The sequence below is a fragment of the Laccaria bicolor genome, genomic scaffold (assembly GCF_000143565.1).
Source record: "Laccaria bicolor S238N-H82 LACBIscaffold_20 genomic scaffold, whole genome shotgun sequence".
Classification (NCBI taxonomy): Eukaryota; Fungi; Basidiomycota; class Agaricomycetes; order Agaricales; family Hydnangiaceae; genus Laccaria; species Laccaria bicolor.
In genome coordinates this window covers 545,823-569,710 of record NW_001889891.1, presented here as the reverse complement: position 1 = coordinate 569,710, position 23,888 = coordinate 545,823, and the positions used below count along the sequence as shown (strand labels likewise).

Genomic DNA, 23,888 nt, shown 5'->3' with positions numbered 1-23,888 from the left:
GTACTATGCTCGGCATGCTATGAAATGGCAGTGCATTCAATACACTCACCAGCCATGCAACTTAACAGCAACCAACTAGAAAATACCGGCGCCTTGCTGTAGATTACATCAAGGTATCGATAAATACAGAACCCCGTCCAAAATTCTACCTTCCCCATTGACGACTCAACCTCACCTTCACGCTTACGCCGCTGACAGACTCCTTTCAATATGCCTCGCCGCCAAGTCCAACCTCCTCAGTCCAGTGGCGAAGAGTTCGACTCTCCATCCAGCGGATCATCGAGTTCGGATGATTCTGGCCCCGAGAATGATCTCCTTTCTCTTGGTGGAGCGGCACATGTTCTGGCTGTCAGCTCAAATCCTACAAGAGAAGAGTATGACGAGGTTCATTTCCCCTTTGTATTGAAGTTCTACGTTCACTGTAAAGTTTAGGCTTTAAAAAAAGCACAGTTATTGTGTGGCAAGCACGACAAGGAAGTCCGTCAACTTCGTGAAGAGTTGGCGACGATCAAGGTCAACCAGCCGAAGCGCTCGCGACGTAGTCAAGGCACCAGTGGGTATCCTCCAATTATCGTGAAGCATGAAGAGGAGATCGCGTCGATCGGTCGAATGTTCAGCCTCACCTGCGAGATGTTCCTTCCTAACGACTACAATACGGTCATTATCAACAGTTCTCGTCCCCAACAGAGTCTTGTCAACAGCCCCCAGAGATATGTTACAAAGGCGGCTGAGGAAGCCGGCGTTTTATCAGAAATGTATGAGACGGTTCCTGAACGCTTTCATGGTTTGATGAGAGAGCACAGTCAATTCGGGGTCTTGGTGAGTTTTACAAGTCTATTACTTCATGTAACAATTCTTACAACCTTTGTAGTTTTGCAATAAACATCGTAAAGTTCGCTCAACCTTTCTCAAAGAGCTTCGCGACAAGATCATTCCGAAGATATTTGGCGCTGAAATTCCTGATGTGGCAAATCAAATTGGTGCCAGCCACGCTGCCAAGCAGGCGAGCAACAACAACTTCCAGGAGCTTCTGCGTTGGGACATGACACGAAATAAGTATCCCAAGTTTGCTCCCATCTTATATGCTGCCCGAGAATCAGACGGACGCCGTATCGATGATCGAACTAAAGTTTTCATGAACCCTCAGCTTGTTTTGGTAAGTTTTACATATTTGCATGCTGCATCGCTCACTCGCTATCAGGCTCTGAAAGGTTTGTTAAATGGTGCTGCATCAATCACAAAGGTCGGCAAATATGCAAAGCCAAAAACACGTGCCGCCTTATGGGGGCTTCTTGGTGTGACGCCTGGTTCTATTGCCAGCATCGCCATTCTGGTACATTTTAAACTCCTTGCCAAGTGTATAACTTTCTAATTGTTTTCTTCTTTTCCACAAGGTTCGTTTCATCTTCTCTCCTGATCCCGAGCTTTCCGCTGGGAAGGGAGCTGTCACTGGTATCGACTACAGCAAAGATTTCAGCTCGTATAAGATGTTTATTATTCAGAAACTCGACACCCCATACGGGAAAGCGCTATTCGATCTCTACAACCAGATCATTTTCGGTTCGGCTACAGTGAATACGATCGCAAATGATCTGGGAGACAGGGACGAAAGCAGTGGCATTGAGGATGCAACCAATCAATTCGACACACTCTCCCTCGCCCCTCCTGAACTTGCTACTCATGGTAGTATCAAACAAGATGCTCTCGCCACTTCCCTTCCTGCCAGTCCTAACGTTGAACAAAGAGTCATCAGCGCTGGACCATCGCAGGAGCACAGCCGTGGCAATCGGGTGTCTGATGTCGCACAGGAACAGCCGCTTTCAACAACACATCATGCGGCTCCATCTACGTTGGTCACACCAGAAGCCAGGGTTGTAGAGAAGTCAAAGAAAGGGAAGGCAAGGGAGAAGGGACCTGTTCAGGACACAGCGGCGGAGGTTGTTGAGGCTGTACCAGGTACTCGCAAGCCTCGCAAACCACGCACGCGCAAAACTTAGTTACTGCTGTCTGTAGTTATGGATGCCTTCAATTTCGTTTCTTCACTGTCACTATTCATCATGTACATGTAAAGGTGCGAAGCGCCTCAGTGTACTTTAGGGTGCAAGTTGCTCTATTTACTGTCGAGAACCAATTGCTCCTTATATTAACCCGACATCTAATGTAAATATACGCCCCGCTGGTAAAGTGGTAACTATCGGTCACTGACCAAAGGTAAGTAAGACCATAAGCTCAAGAGTTCGAATCCTGGCTGATGCAATACCCTACATATAATAAATAGAATAACACTACAAAGTATAATACAATACAATACAATACAATACATAGAACGAGTACAATACAATACAATACAGTAGATAGAATAGATCACTACAAAGTCGAATAGAATACTACAGTAGCGTACTACAAAGTCGAATAGAATTACGGACTACAAAATATATAGTAGACTTCAAAAAATTAGACTACAAATTTCTCATCGTTCCACAATTACAATACGGTTGTGAGCGCAGTACACGTTATTGAAATTTGGTTAGGACTTGGTTGAAACGGTGGTTTGAACACAGTCTCAATCAACCACTCTTCGGCTGTAACCGGTCCGAACAGCCACGGGTGATTGGATCGGTTGGAACCGGTAGTAACCGGCTGTAACCAATATTAGAAAACTCCGACACTTCCCGTAACATAAATCTACATAAACAAGTAAATCTGACCCTTATCGGAGTTTGAAATGAGTACCCTCGCTTGCGATTTAATCAAGCAAATAAACCGTAACGCCAACTGATTAGATTTATTGACCTGACATGAATAAACTTACTTCCCTCTCATCTGAGCTGTTTTGAGGACACACAGGCCCATGGATGGGTGTATTATAGTTGATGCTCAATCATATCAGCCAGAAAGTAGGACACATAATAAATGAAGCCAAGAAAATGTCAACTTGAGCTGAACATGCTGTGGTTCTGTGAGTTATGTGCTGAGAAGATTGTTTGTGGAAGGAAAAACAGCTTCGGAGAGGAAATTTTGGAACCAGAGGACGTTAGCACTACTAATAAACTCTGTAATGGCTTCAAATTATAATGAGAGAGCAGACTGCCCTCAGCCGTAGGAGAGTAGAGAGGGATGAGGTAGAGCTGACTAAGCTAGGTGGGAAGAAAACGTACCCAGGAAGGAAAGGTATCATGATGGCAGGGTTGATTCCAGCGTTTGAAATCTATTTGAGGGGTCTGTACCCTCTGAATAGATTAAGGTTTATAACTGGGTGCCAACCAGGGCCTCCATCAAAGTCGAACCCTTACAAGACTCGGCATCCCGGCAAAAGACCTAGATCTCGTCGATTTATTTAAATCTAGCGAATTTGTGTTACGGGAAGTCACCCAGTGAGTGATCAAGCAGCCTTATAAGCATAGCGTGTTTGGAGTCTCATCAAGTCAGGGTAACAGGAAAATGGCACGTTAGTTGAGAGTCAAGACAAAGGAATTAAGTACCCCACCCTCATGCGACGTGCAGGACGTCTCGGCGTCTTGCCACACACAGGGTTTGAATGACCGCTGCGCAGTCATACCTCCCATGGCCATGTCGTAAAGTCAACTAGTGCGCGAAACGTCGCGTGTCTGTCGTCTCATTAACTCTAAGTAAGTCATGGTACCACTCACGCATCTCGGCATGCGACTTGACACAGGGTTGAATAACAGATATCTCCAAGTCCACTAGCACACAAGCGCGCGACACGTCGAAATGAATGGAGGATTCTGGGGTGGCGACATTCCTAGTATCATCCAAAACGAAACAGACCTGACACTCTAGTTATAAACCCACTTACTATCTATCCTACCCACTGGCATTCTATCATCCGAGCTCAAAATCGTTTCGATTCGAATTTGAGAGTCGAATCAACTGAGAAAGTAAGTAAGGAGGGCCCTCACGCAGTCATTGAATTATTGACGTCTCGGCATCTTGGACACAGGGTTGAATGACCGCCGCCGCGCATGCACCTCTCCCATGCCGTAAAGCTCACTAGGAGACAAATGGAAGAAACGCTCCACCACGTCGCGACAAGTGTGCCTTGGACAGTGAAATGAGTGACCATGGACCACGGCGTCTCGACAATCCACTTCCGTTTGTGTTCTGTGCATTCTGGATGGATGGAAGGTCCGACCCCAACATGGACATTCAAAAGCACTCTAGTAAGTCTCTCCCCATTTCTACGACGCGCATACAAGTTGAGACGAATTCAGTCAACCCGTCCAAAATGAAACAGACGCGTCGGTCACTCTAAACCCACTGGCGTTTTACTCCCCAGGCTCATGGTCAACGTTCGAAGGGTCAAGTCAACGTCAAGTAAACATTAACGTTCATTCATTCCGGGCATTCCCCCAACTAATCAGCAAACCACAAGCAACCGTTCTACCACACACACCGATCTAATCAAGAATTTGAAATCCGCCCAATCCCCGGACGGCGACGGCGACTCGGGCTTCACTTAACCTCCACTTTTTTTACCTTTCGCGTTTCTTTGGGGTTCATAAACAAGCCCTGCATCCACTCGAATCATCTTGTCGAGATTTGCACACTCGATTTCGAGTGTCAAGTCCTTGCGTTGGTGATTGACTTCAACGTTTGCAGCCATTCTTCATGTCGAGAGTGGCGACGTTACATCCTTTCTTTTTGGGGTCTCCTTCCTCTATTTTTCGAGTCGCGACGTATTTGTGTTCTGACATGGATAGATTGCCAGCCGTACCTAGACGCGAGTTGTTTCTGATCTACATAGGTTGATGAATGAATTAATTGGTGATCTGACAAGCTTCGCGACATGAGTACATCGTGGACTCTGTAGGTGCCATACAGTGCCAGCCTGAAGGAAGTCGACCAAAAAGGGTGAGCAGTCATTAGTCATTCCTGGAAACCAGGAGCAAGAAAGACGAAGACGAGGAGAAGACTGGAGCACAGTTGGAAAAGCCCAGCCACGCGCTCAAGCTACAAAAATAGACCAAAACACGCCGCATTCGCCTCGTGGTACAATTGGGGGGAGGATATACCAACAGCAACACACTCCCCGAATGGGGAATTCAGCGGAGTTTGAAACCCTAACCGGCAACCTAACCTCCTAAGAACCCTAACCATAACCCTAACCTCCTAACTTAACCGAGAACACGCTACCGCGCGGGGAGACAAAATATCCCAAACCCTAACCATTAACCCTAACCTCCTAACCTAACCGAGAGCGCGCTATTGCGCGGGGAGACCTAAGAGCGCGCTACTGCGCGAAGGACATATTATCTTATATAACATCCCTAACCCTAACGGCACCTACTCGGCAGATACGTCGGAGTGTCAATAATGGCCAATTTGATGGGATATCAGTGACACATCGTCATGTGCCTGAGTGTGTTGGGTGTCGTTGTTGGTACACCCTGAATTGGGGGTCTGGCCTCAGGCGCGCTTCTTTCCTTCCTTCCCTCATCCTGAACCTCTCCACCTTCGGCATCTCAACATGAGCTTTGCGGGTGCTCACCACTTTGTAGCTAACAACAGCACTTTCAATGAAGCTGAGACTGTGAGTGTAATCTTTACTAAAGAGGCAAGAGGCTGATGGCGTTGGATCTCTTGCAGATCAACATTCACCACAATTATGGCAACAGGACAACGTCCGATGGGGTCATTCCCCTTATGCCAAACCCAAGCAATCGGTTCACAGGCCACACAGAAGTCATCGCCAAACTTAAGAGGCATTTTTCCAATGCCAATGACTCAGCTCGGAAGAGAAAGTTCTTTCTGTTGTATGGAATGGGGGGTATCGGAAAGACTCAGATTTGCTTGAAGTTTGTTGAGGAAATGTCTGACTGGTGAGTATCATGAAAGAGGCAGGTGCAACCTTCATTTCTAAAATTTAAATTGCCTTCAGTTTCTCTCCTGTTTTCTGGATTGATGCTTCCTCTGTTTCCACTATCACACAGGGACTCAAGGGTATCTGTAATCTTCCTGCAGCTCAGTCTAGTGGACTGGATGGCTCACCTGAATCTGCTCTTCACTGGATTGGCTTGCTGAAAGAGAACTATGTAATGGTCTTTGACAATGCTGATGTTCTATCACCTGCTGAGCTGGAGGCTTATCTTCCACCTGGAAGAGGGGGAAACATTCTGATAACTAGTCACAACTCTACTATGAGGAATCTGACTTCATTTGAGAATTCTCTTGAAGTAACTGAGATGGAAGAGAATGATGCCATTGCATTGCTCCTAAAAGCCAGTTACTTGAATCCATCTTCAATGAAGTTGCAAGCTGAAACTTCTAAAATTGTGAAGGAGCTCTTCTGCCTTCCTCTTGCTATTGATCAAGCTGGTGCTTACATTGCTTCTGGAGCCACCACTATTGGAGACTACCTTGCAAAATATTTTGAGCATAAAAAAATGTTAATGTCCCATTCTGAATTTACTGGGGCATCTAAGTATAACAGAACTGTCTATGAAACTTGGGAGCTATCATACAAAGAAATTCAACAAAGAGCTGAATCTGATAATGGTCATAAGGCAAATGCAGCCAATAGTGCAATGCTCCTTCTGGAATTATTTCCATTCTTCCATCATGAAGGAATCACTGAGGAAATATTTTCTTATGCTGCTCTTCAGGAGGATCAAACCATCTCTAACCCTGACTTACCACTTGCCAGTTCTATATTAGATCGGAGACTACTGCCTCTGAATAAGATGGGCACTTGGGATAATTTGCATTTTGGGGAAGCTATTAGGGTATTGCTGTCCTTCTCCTTGATTAAGAAAGGCCCATCTGATGGTGTGTATGCAATGCATCCACTGGTCCATGCTTGGGGCAGAGACAGACTGACCTTTGATGAGAAGAAAAAATGTTGCAAAAGAGCCTATATTATATTGTTTTGCTCTCTGAGATGGCATGGAACTCAGCCATATGGATTCAAAAGAGTCTTGGTAACACATGTGAGAGCAAACATGGCATATTCCAAATCAGAAAGTGATCAGAGTATGACCAGTTACCTGGATGATGCTTCTGAAATTTTTATGGTGCTGTTGTGGGAACAAGGATATTTAAAGGAAGCAGAAACCCTAGGGATTCAAGTTCTAGATACAAGAAAAAAAGTTCTTGGAGTGGAACACCCAGATACAATCAGAGCCATTGCGAATCTAGCAGCAACATATCATGAACTGGGAAAGTACAATGAGGCAGAGAAGCTAAAGATCCAAGTTCTGGATGCAACAAACAATATTCTTGGAGTAGAACATGCTGAGACAATCTGTGCTATGACAAATCTAGCAGTCACATATCAACTCCTGGGAAAATACACAGAGGCAGAGAAGCTGGATATCCAAGTTCTGGATGCAACAAACAGAATTCTTGGAGTGGAACACCCAGACACAATTAGAGCTATGGCAAATCTAGCATCAATATATCAATACTTGGGAAAGTACACAGAGGCAGAACAGCTGGAGATGCAAGTTCTGGATGCAAGGAACAGAATTCTTGGGGTGGAACACCCAGACACAATCTATGCCATGTCTAGTCTAGCATCAACATATTGATACATGGGAAAATACACACAGGCAGAGAAGCTGGAGATGCGAGTTCTGGATGCAAGGAACAGAATTCTTGGAGTAGAACATGCAAAGACAATCCATGCCATGGGAAATCTAGCAGCCACATATCAACACATGGGAAAATACACAGTGGTCAAAAAATGCCTATAATCAAAGTTCAAATACCTTATCTGGTGTTAGACAAATTTTAAGAAGGCCTGGTGAGAGAATGCCTTGGCAATCTGGTAGAGAGCCAAATACTCAATGCCATGATGAACCTGCACCTGATATTGAACGATCTCATTACTTTAGTCCTTCACGTTTCTATTGTGTTGAGACAATTACTGCACCTTGTGGTGTTGTTATTGCCTGGGCTAAATTTCCTAAGTCTGAATCTCCCACAAATATTCTGAACTTCCTGGAGTCAGTTTATCTGACTGCTGAATCACGTCAAGATTACATCTGTATTGATAAGGCTTGTCTACTACTACGAACAGCAATAAGCAATGGAAGCTGGGACAGAATCTGGAAACATACAACACAGTTCAAACTTCATTGTTGATAGTTACCACTATATTAATCACCGTGTTGGTGATTATATTTGTTGCAAATGGTGTAATCCTGCACCATTGAATGGCTCAGCTCCAAATGTGGTTGTTGTTGAAAAAGACAAACATGGTCGATCATACTACAAGTGAACATTTAACACACAGGTAAGTTTAGATTGACATGTGGTGTAATATAAGAATTAATAAATATTACAACAGGCCTGTGAACAGTTGAATGCCTGGTTGGGTGGTTTTGAGTCCATTCTAAAGAGGATGACACAGGGAAACTCTGATTGGTTCTTGCATTCAATGTTGTTTTACCACAGCCAGTATATGATGGAAAAGCAGATGAAAAGACCATATATGGAAGAGGAAGAAGAGGTTAAATCTGATTTTGAAGATGACACATGAGGTAAGATAGTCCTACAGATTAAGTAGACTCTCAAAATCTAGTCACATGACCTTGGTTATTAGTCACATGATCTGAACTTAGCTATGGGAACTCTGTAATAGTAAATTCTATGATACTCCAGTAGGAATTCAGTAGGAGTCCAGTAGGAATCCAATATCTGAAGCATTGCATTCACTTTCTGGTATTTGTCTGGGTCTAGTTGGAGTCCAGTAGGAGTCCAGTAGGAGGGGGAATGGAGAAATATGTGAAAATGCCTTTTTGGAAATTTTGTTAAAATCCAGTAGGAATCCTACTGGAGTCCTGGAGTCCAGTAGGAATAGGTGGGGGAGTGATAAGTATTGAATGATCCTTGGAGCTAACCTGGAGAATATATATCTGTTCCTTGTATGCAATTTGAAGAATGGCACTAGTGGCTACCACTTTATTTCTATAACCTAGACCCAAGCCTAGAGGGTCATTTCTATAACTTAGACTTAAGCCTAGAGGCCATATCTATAATTCTTATGATTTTTTGAAAGGCATTTCAAATGTAGGCCTGGGTATTTCATAGTGAATTTTCCATAGATACCCAGCACATTTTCTGCGAAATTTCAAATGCAGCCCTGGATATTTCATTGTGATTTTTCAATAGATACCCTGGGCATTTCATTGTGATTTTTCAAACGTATCCCTGGGTATTTCATTGTGATTTTTCAAATGTATCCCTGGATATTTCATTGCAAAATTTCAATGGATACCTGGCGCATTTCATTGCGATTTTTCAATAGATACCCTGGGCATTTCATTGCGATGTTTCAATAGATACCCTGGGCATTTCATTGTGATTTTTCAAATGTATCCCTGGGTATTTCATTGCAATTTTTCAATAGATTCCTGGGTATTTCATTGCAATCTTTCAAATGATACCCTGGGCATTTCATTGTGATTTTTCAAATGGATACCTGGCACATTTCATTGCGATTTTTCAAATGTATTCCTGGGTATTTCATTGTGATTTTTCAAATGTATCCCTGGATATTTCATTGCAATTTTTCAAATGTATCCCACATGTCAGGGTCCATGCAATGGGCTTCCCTGGAGGGTGGTCACATGACCAATTAACAAAAATGGTCAAAAAACGAAAGTTGTAGCCCTACACTGTAGCTTCCCGAATCTGCTTGAATTATGTTCTGAAGTGTTCCCGTTGTGGAGATATGAGGTAAAGGAATTTCAAAAGTGTCGCGTTTTTTTTTTTTTTTTTTTTGTGTTTTTCTCCCTAAAAACAAAACCAGATAACATGATTTCAGTATATTCAGAAAGCTAAAAGAAAGGGCTACAATTATTGTATCGTGGGAAAAATGACCAAAAAAGGAAGGTGCATCCCATACTATAAGAATCAGATATAGACTACCAAGTTTACTGATAGACTACAAAAAAGTCGGACTTAGACTACACAGTTTACTGATACACTATAAAAGACTACAAAAGTCGAACTTAGACTACAAAAGCATGGACTTAGACTACATAGTTAGGGTTAGAGTCAAAAGGTTATCTTGACTACAAAGTTTGTAGTGTGCGCTTTTTCATTAAAAAAGTTTGTAGTGTCCGCTTTTTGAGACTACAAAAGTTGTAGTGTTGCGCTTTTTCATTAGAAAAGTTTGTAGTGTGCACTTTTTTATTAGAAGAGTTTGTAGTGTCTACTTTTTCATTTAAAAAAGTTTGTAGTTGACATGTAGTTTATGGTGTCCTTGGCCCTATCTATGTTATGGGGATGAGGTTGAAGGATTGCCATCATATTGCCAGTACTGCAGCATTAGTATTTGACATCATGCACAAGTTGTCTTTCACATTAGGAAAGGCCATTCTATGTCTTTCATATTGATACATACTGTCCTATCTCAAGACATAATTGTAAGCTCATATGGGGATATGGCTGAAGGATTGACATGACTTTACATATTGCTATTGCCACATCATCAGTTCCTCACATCATGCCCAAGTTGGCTTTCAAGCTAGAGAAGGCTATTCATAGTGTTTGAAAGTCCAGTTCGGTCCGGTTTTTTGATGCCCAGGGGCGTTAACCGTAACTGTAACCGGTCTGCCTTTTCCCCAGAAGTCAAAAGACCAGACCGGACCGCAAAAAGACCGCAGACCGCGGTTTTTTGCGGTCTATAGACCAGTTTCGGTCTGCATCGGTTTTAACCAGTTTATGACCGGTCTTTAGGCCAATATTTTAAAATTATGAATCGGTAAATGTATTAACATCTCTAATAGCTTCAAAACGAGCCCAAGAACGTTAAATTCCGTTAGGAATTGGTGCTTCTATAAAATAAGTCTGGTACATCTATTATTCCCAAAAGTAATTTACATTTTAATTCATATCTCTCTCGTTTTTTTACCAAATCGTATGTTCTTGGGTGCGTTTTAAAGGGTATTTAAGAGGCTACAAAAGACCGGTCCAAACCGGTCAAGACCGGTTCACATTAACCGGTTTTTTTGCGGTCTTCACATTTCAAAAATAAAAGACCGTAACCGCAGGTCCGGTCTTTTGCGGTCTTGGTCCGGTCTGGTTACGGTCTTTTTCCAGTCACGAGACCGGACTTCCAAACACTAGCTATTCATGTTGATATCTACTCAATACATGGTCAACTTACAACATGACCTGTCTTCAAGACACCTCAAAGGATGAATCAGCCCATCATCCTACAGCCCTCAAAGACCTGTATCAAAGTTGACTATGTTTGGGACAGGCCAGTAGTTATCAATATGAAAGCAGACAGCGTAAAAGGCAAACTTGGTCATGATGTCAAAAACTGGTCATGTCATGTCAATGAGCTTACAATTATGTCTTGAGATAGGACAGTAGGTATCAATATGAAAGACATAGAATGGCCTTTCCTAATGTGAAAGACAACTTGTGCATGATGTCAAATACTAATGCTGCAGTACTGGCAATATGATGGCAATCCTTCAACCTCATCCCCATAACATAGATAGGGCCAAGGACACCATAAACTACATGTCAACTACAAACTTTTTTAAATGAAAAAGTAGACACTACAAACTCTTCTAATAAAAAAGTGCACACTACAAACTTTTCTAATGAAAAAGCGCAACACTACAAACTTTTGTAGTCTCAAAAAGAGGACACTACAAACTTTTTTAATGAAAAAGCGCACACTACAAACTTTGTAGTCAAGATAACCTTTTGACTCTAACCCTAACTATGTAGTCTAAGTCAAGGTCTCACACTACAAACTTTTGTAGTCTCAAAAAGTGGACACTACAAACTTTTTTAGTGAAAAAGCGCAACACTACAACTTTTGTAGTCTCAAAAAGCGGACACTACAAACTTTTTTAATGAAAAAGCGCACACTACAAACTTTGTAGTCAAGATAACCTTTTGACTCTAACCCTAACTATGTAGTCTAAGTCCATGCTTTTGTAGTCTAAGTTCGACTTTTGTAGTCTTTTATAGTGTATCAGTAAACTGTGTAGTCTAAGTCCGACTTTTTTGTAGTCTATCAGTAAACTTGGTAGTCTATATCTGATTCTTATAGTATGGGATGCACCTTCCTTTTTTGGTCATTTTTCCCATGATACAATAATTGTAGCCCTTTCTTTTAGCTTTCTGAATATACTGAAATCATGTTATCTGGTTTTGTTTTCAGGGAGAAAAACACAAAAAAAAAAAACAAATGCGACGCTTTTGAAATTCCATTACCTCATATCTCCACAACGGGAACACTTCAGAACATAATTCAAACAGATTCGGGAAGCTACAGTGTAGGGCTACAACTTTCGTTTTTGACCATTTTTGTTAATTGGTCATGTGACCACCCTCCAGGGAAGCCCATTGCATGGACCCTGACATGTGGGATACATTTGAAAAATTGCAATGAAATATCCAGGGATACATTTGAAAAATCACAATGAAATACCCAGGAATACATTTGAAAAATCGCAATGAAATACCCCGGGTATCTATTGAAAAATCGCAATGAAATGCGCCAGGTATCCATTGAAATTTTGCAATGAAATATCCAGGGATACATTTGAAAAATCACAATGAAATACTCAGGGATACATTTGAAAAATCACAATGAAATGCCCAGGGTATCTATTGAAAAATCACAATGAAATATCCAGGGCTGCATTTGAAATTTCGCAGAAAATGCGCTGGGTATCTATGGAAAATTCACTATGAAATACCCAGGCCTACATTTGAAATGCCTTTCAAAAAGTCCTAAGCATTATAGATATGGCCTCTAGGCTTAAGTCTAAGTTATAGAAATGACTCTCTAGGCTTAAGTCTAGGTTATAGATAAAAGTGGTAGCCACCAGTCAGAATGGCTGTCTTCCGTCGTTGAATTACATTTCCGTGTCCAGAGACTTCAACATTCCACTCTGAGTCAAATCCGACAACAATTTTGGTGCTTGAGTCGTTGGGAGGTAAGTCATCAATGATAGTACACATAGCGTCATTTGATAGCTGATTCAGATTTCTAGATGAAAATCAGGACGTTATCTGGCACAACCAGAGGTTCTAGATTCTGGTACTTCTCAACCGGAACCACAGATTCCAAAAGGGACAGAAAGCAGTGCTCGAGGAATTGTTTATCGGCCATGTTATCAGTGAAAAACAAGTACAGCAAAATATGGCTGTATAACTTGAGTGAGTGTAGAATTCCCTTCAGTGCCTCTTCGAACTGTGCATGTGATTTTGTTGCAACCAAGTTGCAGGATCTGATCTTGCCCAGTTGATTTGTGACCGTCAGCAATGCTGTAAAGACCTCTTCTCCATTAACTTTTGTGATGTGTTTTGTAATCTACACAAAAGGATAAGTGAATGCGGCATTAATTGAGGAAAACAAGTGGATACCTTGTGACTATGATCAAGTGCACATATTTCAGCACTGAGCATGGCGGTATGTTGGTTGAACTTGGATTTATGTTCCTCAATATAGCAGTCATACATGTCTTGAATCCATATAGCTCCAGGGACAAAGCCATGGAGCCCTTGTGGGCCTCTGTTCTCAAACAGAGGAAAAGCCTCATATTTTTGACCACTCCACCCATCTAATGTACAGCGAGCAAGGAGATCCAGGTACTGAAGATGCAGCTCATCATATTTTAGTAGATGTTGGACACACAGAGCATCGGAAAATTGCTTTGCTCCCATGCCATTCTGAAAGCAGGACCACATCCACCCAGCAAGAGTGGTGGAGATGCCACTTCGATGGCTGAGGCGAGCGGGAAACTTGGTTGCAAGCTCTGATGGCAACACAGCCAGGATTCGTGTGTCCCAGTTCCTAAATGTAACAGTATTTTTACCAGATACAGGGTGAAGGCACTTCGGACAACGGTATCGGTATCCAATAATAATAAATGTTTCATTGATACTGACACAGCGGCGAGGGTGAGATATATGACAGAGTCGGCAAAGCCAAGTACAACAATTTGGGCAAGGAATACCATTGGGACAGAGGGACTCAGGATCCCACAACGTGAACTTGGGGTTGTAGAGATTTTGCGGTGAGACAACCTTCCATTGAAGGATAAAAAATGTCGATGGCTGGGGAAACCAGAAGGTCTGATGGTTTGCATAGAGTGGCGGCAGCCCCTTCTTGTTTCGCTGCGCAGACTTGGTGACCTTCAACTTGAAGGCATCGCGCAACCACAGTGGCATGGGACGTCGTGGATGTAGCCCTGTCATGTCCTGCATTCCTGCATCCTCCTCTCCTGGGTCTCTCTCATCATCCGCCTCATCACCTTCTATGCTGAATTCATCCTCATCACCTAGCCCATCTCCTGAGATTTCCAGATTTCCATCATCTTCGTCGTCGAGCTCAACTGGGCATTGCAGATCTTCAGGTGGAATGATATTGTGCGAGATGAACGACATGTTGGCAGACAGCTCTGTTTCGTGTGATGATGGTGGCAGCGGGTCTGGGAATGATGTAGGTGCAGTCGCAGATGGGCTGCTGGGGACTGATGAAGCGCGGCATGTGTCCTGGGCTGAAAATTGAAATATTGAAGCCACATTCATATGGCTGGGCAGCAGAGCTGAAGAGGGCCTGGGTTGAGCGTTCCCTACTGACTGCGAGCATATTAGGGACTGTCACGGATAGCTAAACCCCGGGTAAACCTGAAATCCACCCATATTTGGACTCAATTGATGGATTCGGGTAACTACCTGGACTATCCGCAGGTATCCGTGGGTAAAATAGATATTTTTAGACCTTCTTGAAATATTTTGAGCATACATGCCCGGAATAGATAAGAGTGTCATCTGTGCCCCCAACTCCCTCCCACCTCTTGTCTCCATGACAGAATGCCATCACAGCAACTTTCTGGCCCCTGCTGCATGTGAAGGGGTCCAAATTGTAACCTGGCCTTTGTTCCCAGCTGTCACCCAAGCTCTTCACCAGAAATATTTGAAATCCTGTTAATGAATTCAATTTTATTGGCCAAAACAATCACAATATGCCCCAATAAAAAAACAGTTTGTCAAGGACAACATTCCAACTTATCTTGATGAACCCAGAGGTATTGAAAGAACAATTTTGGTGACATAAAGTGTTACAAAAAGCTATTTAAGAGGAAAAGAAATCATTGTCCATCTTTTTTCAAACATTTGTGTAACTTTATTGAAGCCTGGGTAGAGGGGGGATTTAATCCAGGATCCAAGAGCCATTTATGCGCTGAATGTTTGAGAGTTGATATTGTGCTGGGTGAAATTGACCTGATGGCGACCAGTGGAGAATGCCCACTCTGCATCCACAGATGTAGCTGCAACAATTGTTAAAAGTAAAGGAAAATAAATGTGAATAATGCTGCTTACCTGGGGCTGAGCAGAAAATCAGAACCCATTCATGAAAGTTGCAGTCAGGAATGTGATGCATTGTGCCCATCCATCACAGTACTTTACAGTGCCCCACCCATTCCTGCAGGAATCCACAGGAATGGCACCGGAATCCACAGGAATCCACAGGAATCCAGAGGAATGGCACCAGAATCCACAGGAATGGGACCAGAATATGACCCATACAACACCTTTCCTTTTTGCTAGATACATTTACACTAATATGCACTTATTCACACTGACTTAAAGGGCATGAATACTTTCTTATAACATTTATATATTTAAAATTTTATATATTGAAACTCAAATGTACATCTAATTTACTATTTTCTAAGTTAAATGAAGTGGCAGGAAGAGAAGGGGGGAGGGGGAGAGGAAGGAAGGAAGGGAGGGAGGAGGGAAGGAAGGGAGGGAGGAAGAAAGGGAAGGAGGGAGGAAGGGAGGAAGGAAGGAAGGGAGGGAGGGAGGGAGGGAGGAAGGAAGGAAGGAAGGGAGGGAGGGAGGGAGGGAGGGAGGAAGGAAGGAAGGAAGGGAAGGGACAGGGAGTGGTGTGGGGGTGTGATAATAAAGGGGAAGGGGGTAGTGCTGGGCCTCGTCGTCCATCGACGTTGTCATCCTGTGTCGTCGCATGGTCGTTGTTGCGTTGTCGTTGTCGTGTGGTTGTTGTCGCGTTGTCGTCGTTGCGTGGACGTTGTCGCGTGCCGTCGTCGTAGTCATGGACGTCGTTGCATGGACGTCGTCGCATTGTCGTCGTGGCGTGGTCGTTGTCACGTTGTCGTTGTCGCGTGGTCGTTGTCGCGTGGTCGTTGTCGTAGCCGTGGACGTCGTTGTTGTCGTGGGCGTCGTTGCCATCGTGCCATGGGGGGCTTGTTTGATTTGTGACGTGGCGTTGCGGCGTTCACGTGGTCGTCGTGGTGGGCACTCGTGGATGGTGGTGGGTGCTCGTGCATAGCAGTGGTGTTGTTGTTGTTGTCCGTTTGGTTGCCACGTCACTGGCGGTGGTTGTCGCCATTTGTCGCTTGGTGGTTGTCGCCGTTGTGGGGTCATGTGGGGTTGTTGTTGTTGTCGTGGGTGGCGTGGTGTCGTCGGTTTATTGTGACTGTCGTGGGGGTGGGGAAGAGGATGGATGGTGGTGGTGGAAAGGAATGGTGTTGCATTTGTTTGGTAACGTTGCCTTTGTTTGGTAACACAAGTAAAATAAACAAACAAAGGACCGGATTCTGTTGCATTCCATTCCTGTGCATTCCGCGGATCATTCCGGTGTCAATTCCGGAATGCCCAAATTCCGCTGGAATGGTAAGGCACCGGAATGATGAAAATGGCAGGCCTCCCTGCCAAATTTCATTCCTCCGGAATCCACCGGAATCCACAGGAATGACCGGATTCCTGCAGGAATTAGGGGGGCACTGATAAGACCTCATCCATCATATAACCTCCCATTTCTTTGATTGTTTCTGTTGCTACCCTACATGAATATCAATCATTGTTCTCAAAGGCATCTCTCTGCAACTGAAAATAAATACTCTCAAGATGGCCAAGGCATGCTAATACACCCCCCCAACACTCTCTGTGATCAAGGCTCAGTTACAGCAGCATTATATGAGGGGAAAGACCTCAGATGATGATCTGTGGTATTTCGACCAACTGTTCAGTCACTCGTCACATCAGACAATGAACTGAACAGATACGGCGCTTGTCACAGGTCACTTGGGGGGTCAAATAGGGTGACATTTTACCCTAAAAAGGAAGGTCCTGTCAAAAACTCATTTTTCTCCACTGTGCGGCGTTCACACCTATTACAGAACTATATACCATCCAAATCCGCTTCTATAGGTATCCAAACAGGAAGTAGACATCAAATTAAAGGAATCTAGAACTTTTTGGGCCACAATCCTGGATGAGAATTGCACTGGATGAGAGGTTGTGGAGGAGGCAAGAAGGTTGCTGCCAGCCGCCATGTCAACCACTCAATGAACACTTTGGTGGCTGAACACTTTTATTACTATGTCACACAGTCATCTTGATTTTGAACACTCCTCCCATCTGTTCGGGGCCGTCACGCGTCACATTGGCCAAACAGTTGGTCGAAATACCACAGTATATGAATAACTTTAGTTTTTATATACTCAATTTAGATAGTATATGAATGACTTTTGTTTTAATATGAATTATTCTGAATTTTCGCTTTCTAACACAATTTTTTTCATAAAGAACGGACAAGAAATGAACGAGATACACTCATTTAGCTACATGCTTGGCCATCCAGGCTGTTTACCCACGGATATATCCATACTGTGCCTTATCTGATCCGTGGGTGGGAAAATCCGTGGATCAGGTACAGTTAATAACCGGGTGTATCCATGACAGTCCCTAGAGCATATTAGTCGATTGAAAAGAAGTGTTGAAGGGTGGGATAAGTAACTTATGATTTTCCCCTGTATCAGCTTTACCGTCACCCGCCCTCCCATATCTTTACTCTTGCATGGCCGTCCTACAGGGCGCTTTGTCGGAGGGCTTACATTTCAGCCACTTGCAAGAAGTTCCGCCTTGGCTTGTTGCTTAGGCCCAGAGCCTGGAGGACGGCCAAGACGATGGTGATTTTGAACATCTGAGGCTGACAATTTTACTGTGATCTTCTTTGGATGTCCACGTTTTGGCTGTTGAGCCACAGAGGCTTCAGGCCCTGGTGTAAACAAGTGGTAATCTTCAATGTCAGGTGGATATGCTAAACTGTGTGTGAGAAATGATCAAATTTGACCACCGGCGTGCTTACGTCGGTCCGAGGTGTCAACATCCATGAGAAAAGGGAATGGATTTGGGGAACCAAGACTAGATAACCAGTTCAGTTTATTAATAAACTTGAAATGATGAGAACACTTACTGATTGCGAGGCACAAAGGCATTGTCAGTGGTAGTAGGCACTGTAAATGAACCAGCATGGGGTACTCCTGGTGTGGAGGTTTCTGGATAATCCACATCCATCCAAGGGGTGGCGTTGTCCATGCTGCAGATTTTATGAAGCTGATTGTCATTGCGGCGCACAGCACAGTGGTACTGAGAAGTCAGAGAGATTCTGAGAGACGTTCAGTGATGCCAAAGCATCATGTGCATAACTTATGTAATTCCGAGTATCCAGTGTCAGTATCCCTCACAGCCACGGGATACCAGCCGTGGACATGACCTGTGCATATTTCCAAATAGGGTAATTTGTGCAAATATAGCCAGAAAATCACAATAAAATGAGAGTAACATTGGGGAAAATGGAGATGGTAATTACTGGTGGTCATAGTGATTTCGGAGTCCATTTTTCATTTTCAAATGAGAATATTACTATTTTAAATGAAAATCATTTATAAAATATGGTAAAAATGAGAAAAAATAGGACTTCTTGTAGTATTTCTAATAGAGAGATCAGAATTCTGTAGGATTCTAGCCATTTCTGCAGAAATAGGTGGGGCACAGTAAAGTACTGGCAGTCATGATGGTGTTCAAAAAAGAAATTCAATAGATCATTATAGTCAACAAACACAAATACATCACATATACATTTACATGAAACATCAGACTCTGACAATCCTCAAGCCCTACTAACAGCTCTAACTTGAACACTAGGCAATACATGTGAGGAGCCTTCACGACTTGCATGATCATAGCACTCTCCAATGGGACTGTCCATAAAGATCGGAGCATGGGTACTATGAACTGTCACATTCCATGGCTCCTAGCTATTGATTGATTGGATGGAACAACCTACTCCTAGGGTCACAACAACTTTGGTTGCATTGTCCGTTAGACATTCCAACAGCTGTTCCACTACCCTAGGGACACTTATGTTCAGTAGTGTACCACAATATGGCTTGTGCATCAGCCAATATTTACCTCTGGTAATTTGCATGAATAATAGACAACAGTAATGATTCAGTAAGTAGGGCTAGTCTATTATAGGCAATTACCAATATAAACTCAATATAAGAGCAGTCAGTAAAAACCTTTATTATCTGATGAAGCAGAATTTAGAGGCTATAACTATATAACAAATAGCTGAATACCAATAGATACAGTTGTATGCAATATATAATCTGCTGTTTCTATAATAAAAATACAATATAAAAGTTAAAGGGCAAGTTTAGGACCAAAATTATCTTTATGATAAATTTTGTATAAAAGTTGAATTCAGAAGATAAAAGTTTGAATGGTCAGAAATTTTTGAAGTTTTTTTTTTGAAACTAGGACCCCAGATACTCTGTGACATGGTCAAAAGATTTTTCAGCAGTGTGACATGGCTCAAACATAGTGTTCGCAGGTCCAGTTAAGTCTAGTTTTTTACCTCAAAATGACGCAACTGGCAACCGCAACCAGTCTAGACCAATCCAAATATTGAGGGACCGCAACTGGACCGCTTTGGACCAGTCCTAATCAGTCCACAACGCAAAAAAAAACCGGTCCAGACCAGTTGCGACCGGTCTTTTGTTGAAAAATTTATTGTGCCAGATATATTAAATGTTACCTCATGTATATAGCATGCGCAGATAGATAATTTAATTTTCCGTAAGCTGGCCAAGATTTGAAACGATTCAGTCAAGATTTGACTGAGATATGGTGAAAACGGAGAGAACATACATTCAAATTGCATATAAAAATGTTTTTGGCCATATCTCAACCAATTCTTGACCGTTTTTGATGATTCAGGAACCGAAAATTAAGTAAAATGTGCACGAGTAAGGTACAATATGTGATGAGACGAAAGACCGGTTGCAACGGGTCTAAACCGGTCTTTTTTGGCTTTTATATATTTACAAAAACATGGCAACTGGCAACTGGACTGACCACAAATGTGGGCAACTGCAACTGGAAAAAGACCGGACCGTGGTTCAGTCCAGTTCAGTCCTATGTATATTTTCTGTCCTGTAGACTGGACCTGCGAACACTACTCAAACATTTCTTAGCAGTGTGACATGACCAAAAGATTTTTCAGCAGTGTGACATAGCTAAAACATTTCTGACCAGTCTGAAACACTTCAAATATTTCCTACCACTCTAACATGCTTCAAACATTTCTGACCACTTTCAGATGGCTAGGATATTTTTCAATGCAATATATCAACCCAAATATTTCTGGTCACAATATTGAAGGTCAAACATTTTTGCCCAATGCAATAATATATTTTCCTCCAGAGGCAAAAAAATAAACGGCCAAGGAACCTATTAGCCTGGATATATACCTATATGTTTCAAGGCTAATAGCTTGTTCAAGGTGGGTGACTGAAGTGCACCTTACTTTCACTAAAACCTTTTGTAACGAGCAAGACGAAGGCCTGGGACAGGGGTGAATAAGTAGTTTTATGTACCTTTTGCAATTACAAACTTGGGCTTAAACTCCAATACAAAATGGATTGACATTATTCTAATTGAAGGTAAAAAAGATATAAACTAATGTTTCTTGGATTGGGTGGTTCGAACACTCTCTTCAGCAATTCTCTTTGACTGATCTCAGGTCACAATACCAAGCTTGGTGGAAACCTTGCCTTTGATGGGTCAAGGTTTAGGTTTTGCCTTGACAGGGTTAGCCATGGCCAACTTGACTAAATCAATGTTAGTTGATGGGCCACGACCAGCATGTGGATCGACCTCGGTAGATGGTTTGTCAATGGAAACATCTTGCATGACAGGGGAGCCAGCAGCCTTCTTGATTTTGCCAGGTCGGCTGTTTTTGGGGCCAAGTTTGTAACCAGCCTCCAACCGAGAAGTCTTGTTGGGGAGGGCATCCTCTTCATCATCACTGTATTTTCTTTTCATCCCACGTCCACCCAATGGCTCTGCCAAGTCCATTTCCCAAAAGCTTTCACTGGGTCCTGGCTTTGCTTTAGGTTTCAGGATATCAATAGCCTTCTTTGTTGGCCGAGCTTCATCATCTAACCCAGGCTCGGTTACTGTCCCCTTTACATCAAAGTCGTTCTTGGTGGCTACTTTCTTCTTTGTCAGCCAAACTTCCTGTTTCTCAACATCTGAGTCCAAGTCCCATTGTTCTTTGGGTTTTGGCTAAGCTTCCTCAACTGACCCGGGCTTGGTTCCTTCAAAGTTGGCTGCCTTCTTCGTTGGCCGAGCTTCTTCATCTGAACCAGGCTCGGTTCCTGTCCCCTTGACATTGAAGTTGTTCTTTGTGGCTGCTTTCTTCTTGATCGGCCAAACTTCCTGCTTCTCAACATCTGAGTCAGAGTCCCATTGATCTTTCTGAGCTGCTTCTTCTGACCCTTTGAACTTCACTGCTTTTGTCCTGTTGGGCCAAGCTTGCTCCTCTCCCACATTGGAGTCCCATTGATCTTGATCTTCCCCTTTTGTTGTGGTCTTTACATGCAAGTTGACTGGTTTCTTGTTGGTCAGCCGAACTTCCTGCTTCTCAACATCCGAGTCTGAGTCCCATTGATCTTTGTGTTTCGGCCAAGCTTCCTTGACTGACCTGGGCTTGCCCTTCACATCCAAGTCAGCTGCCTTCTTCTTGGTCGGCTGAGAGTCCCTGCAGATTGGCCTTCCTTTTGCCATGCCTGGCCAAGCTTCCTCCTCCTCCACATCAGAGTCCCATTGATCTTGGGGTTTCTTCCCTTTCGTTCTTGTAGACTGAGGTTCCCCATCTGACCCAGACTCAGTATGGGAGTCCTCCCAACCACTCTTGGATGCTATTTTCTTTCAAGTCGGCCAAGCTTCCTCATCTGACCTGGACTCAGTCTTTCCCTTGCTTCTGCCAGGCTTCCTTCCCTTCCCAACTGTAGCTTCCTCATCTGACAACAACTCGGTTGTTGCCCAGCCTTTCCTTTGACCCTTGCTTTTGCTGAGCTTCTTTCCCTTCCCAACACCATGAACTAGTCATTTTGAAACTAGAACTGTGATTTTCTGCCAGCGAGGTGCTTCCCGAACCGCTTTGCCCTCCAAAAAGGCTTTAAATTGAAAGGCGACTTTGCCTTTTTCTTGATGTTCATACCAAAATTGTAGAGCTTGACTGACCATCTCCATCAGAAATTTGGAGGGATTGAGAAACTTGTAAAGGTTATCCCCCTCTGAGGTTACTGCTCTCCAAGCCTCAGGTATGTGTTCCTCATCCACAAAGTTGGATAACTTTGCTCCAATAGCTGTCCACAGAGCTGATCCCTTTTGCTGCCCAGCTGCAATATCTAAATAGATAGAAAAGTTCGATAATAATAAAGGGATCTCATTTGGACGTACTTACTATAATGCTGGTTCACAAAAGAACGAAGAAGATTTAGTTGCCAAATTCGAACATCATGGGAAGTTTTAACTGGTGGCTTTGAGGGATCGGGCAGAATGGGCTCTCCATAGTTATTCATCTCCAGAGTCATGGCCGCCTGGCCGCCTCAGTGTCCTTCCTCAGCCAAAGTCAACTCATCAGACCCATAGTGGTCCTCATTATGTGCTCTCCCAGAAGCTACCATTATTCCATCTTCTTGGAAACTCTGGCCTTGGCTATTGATGTAGTCCTTTCCATTGCCCAGTTCTTGATTGAAGTCGTAGGTTGAGACGTCCAAAGTACCATCAGGTTTCAGGTAACAGCCAAATATAAAGACCTGGACACCCATTGTGTCATAAATCTCCTTGGAAAAGGCATGCATCCAAGCAGTGCAGTTCTTCATGGCCAACCTACAAGAGATTCAGAGAAACCAAGATTGACAATCAAATGACTCACTTTGACTTGAGTTTGGGGTCCACCCCCTTCTTGTTGAACTCCTTGGCCGTCCTCTCCAACCTTTTTACCTCTTTCTTTGTAAGTTTCTCCATCATAGCAGTGACCACCTGCTCCTGAAAATCAAAATGAGTCCTTTCTCCCCCTTTAGGCTGGGTCTCACCGGCTTGGTTGGCTTCTATGCAGAGCTTGGTAGCCTTGGTATCAATGGCTTCCTTATTCTCATGCCAGAACACATGTCAGGCATGCCACTGCTGACCCAACTTTGGCATTTTTTGGCTTCTTTTGTGACTGTGCCGCCCAAACCAAGCCTTGATGTCTTAAAAATCATTCAGAAGGACATTCATATCTAGGACCATGAAAATTAGTTACCTTATTAACAGCTGTTCTCTCCTCCTTGTTGAACATCTTTCCATTGGGGAGTATGTCCAGCATTTTTTGCAAAACATCAGACAATAAGTTGGCACAAGCTGAGTCACCGGCCTCTCTGTACTCATCCCGATGTTTCTCCAACAACTCGCTTTCTTCCTTTGTCCAACACCTCCCTGACCCATGGTGCTTGGTTTGACTGTCAGATGGTTTAGGGGATTCAGAACACATGCTCATAACGGGATGAATAATGATGGTTTGATGAGAAGAGGTAAATGACCAAACAGGTCCAAACAAATAGCATTACTTTGAAATGCTAAAAATATCTGTGACGAGCACCAATCACAGATTAGCATCGGCCAGATAACCTTGCATCACAGAACAGTAATGATTGGCAGAGACCATCATGGAATGGAAACATTAGGGTTGTCACATCACGGAACAGTAATGATTGGGAGAAACCATCACAGAATGGAAACAT

General features: G+C 43.3%; 6 protein-coding genes across 6 annotated transcripts; 1 reads left to right on the top strand and 5 right to left on the bottom strand.

Moving 5' to 3' along the window:
- Positions 1–210: 210 nt before the first annotated feature.
- On the top strand, positions 211–1,997 carry LACBIDRAFT_329233 (uncharacterized protein; the record flags this gene model as incomplete). Its single annotated transcript, XM_001883352.1, has 5 exons — positions 211–384; positions 451–819; positions 872–1,156; positions 1,202–1,333; positions 1,395–1,997. 5 exons carry the CDS (start codon positions 211–213, stop codon positions 1,995–1,997), a joined length of 1,563 nt encoding a protein of 520 aa, XP_001883387.1.
- A 10,988-nt stretch (positions 1,998–12,985) lies between these two features.
- On the bottom strand, positions 12,986–14,529 carry LACBIDRAFT_302278 (uncharacterized protein; the record flags this gene model as incomplete). Its single annotated transcript, XM_001883267.1, has 2 exons — positions 12,986–13,309; positions 13,363–14,529. The coding sequence occupies 2 exons, from the start codon at positions 14,527–14,529 to the stop codon at positions 12,986–12,988; spliced, it is 1,491 nt and encodes a 496-aa protein (XP_001883302.1).
- Positions 14,530–15,177: 648 nt separating this feature from the next.
- Positions 15,178–15,385, bottom strand: LACBIDRAFT_302277 (uncharacterized protein; the record flags this gene model as incomplete). The annotated part of the gene is made up of 2 exons (XM_001883266.1): positions 15,178–15,272; positions 15,325–15,385. The coding sequence occupies 2 exons, from the start codon at positions 15,383–15,385 to the stop codon at positions 15,178–15,180; spliced, it is 156 nt and encodes a 51-aa protein (XP_001883301.1).
- Positions 15,386–15,675: 290 nt separating this feature from the next.
- On the bottom strand, positions 15,676–16,392 carry LACBIDRAFT_329230 (uncharacterized protein; the record flags this gene model as incomplete). The annotated part of the gene is made up of 1 exon (XM_001883265.1): positions 15,676–16,392. The coding sequence occupies one exon, from the start codon at positions 16,390–16,392 to the stop codon at positions 15,676–15,678; it is 717 nt and encodes a 238-aa protein (XP_001883300.1).
- A 1,475-nt stretch (positions 16,393–17,867) lies between these two features.
- On the bottom strand, positions 17,868–18,650 carry LACBIDRAFT_329229 (uncharacterized protein; the record flags this gene model as incomplete). Its single annotated transcript, XM_001883264.1, has 5 exons — positions 17,868–18,028; positions 18,119–18,174; positions 18,227–18,418; positions 18,460–18,526; positions 18,623–18,650. 5 exons carry the CDS (start codon positions 18,648–18,650, stop codon positions 17,868–17,870), a joined length of 504 nt encoding a protein of 167 aa, XP_001883299.1.
- A 2,230-nt stretch (positions 18,651–20,880) lies between these two features.
- LACBIDRAFT_329228 (uncharacterized protein) lies at positions 20,881–23,644 on the bottom strand (the record flags this gene model as incomplete). The annotated part of the gene is made up of 9 exons (XM_001883263.1): positions 20,881–21,282; positions 21,400–21,952; positions 22,058–22,185; positions 22,345–22,511; positions 22,564–22,566; positions 22,811–22,995; positions 23,042–23,235; positions 23,298–23,357; positions 23,411–23,644. 9 exons carry the CDS (start codon positions 23,642–23,644, stop codon positions 20,881–20,883), a joined length of 1,926 nt encoding a protein of 641 aa, XP_001883298.1.
- Positions 23,645–23,888: the final 244 nt, after the last annotated feature.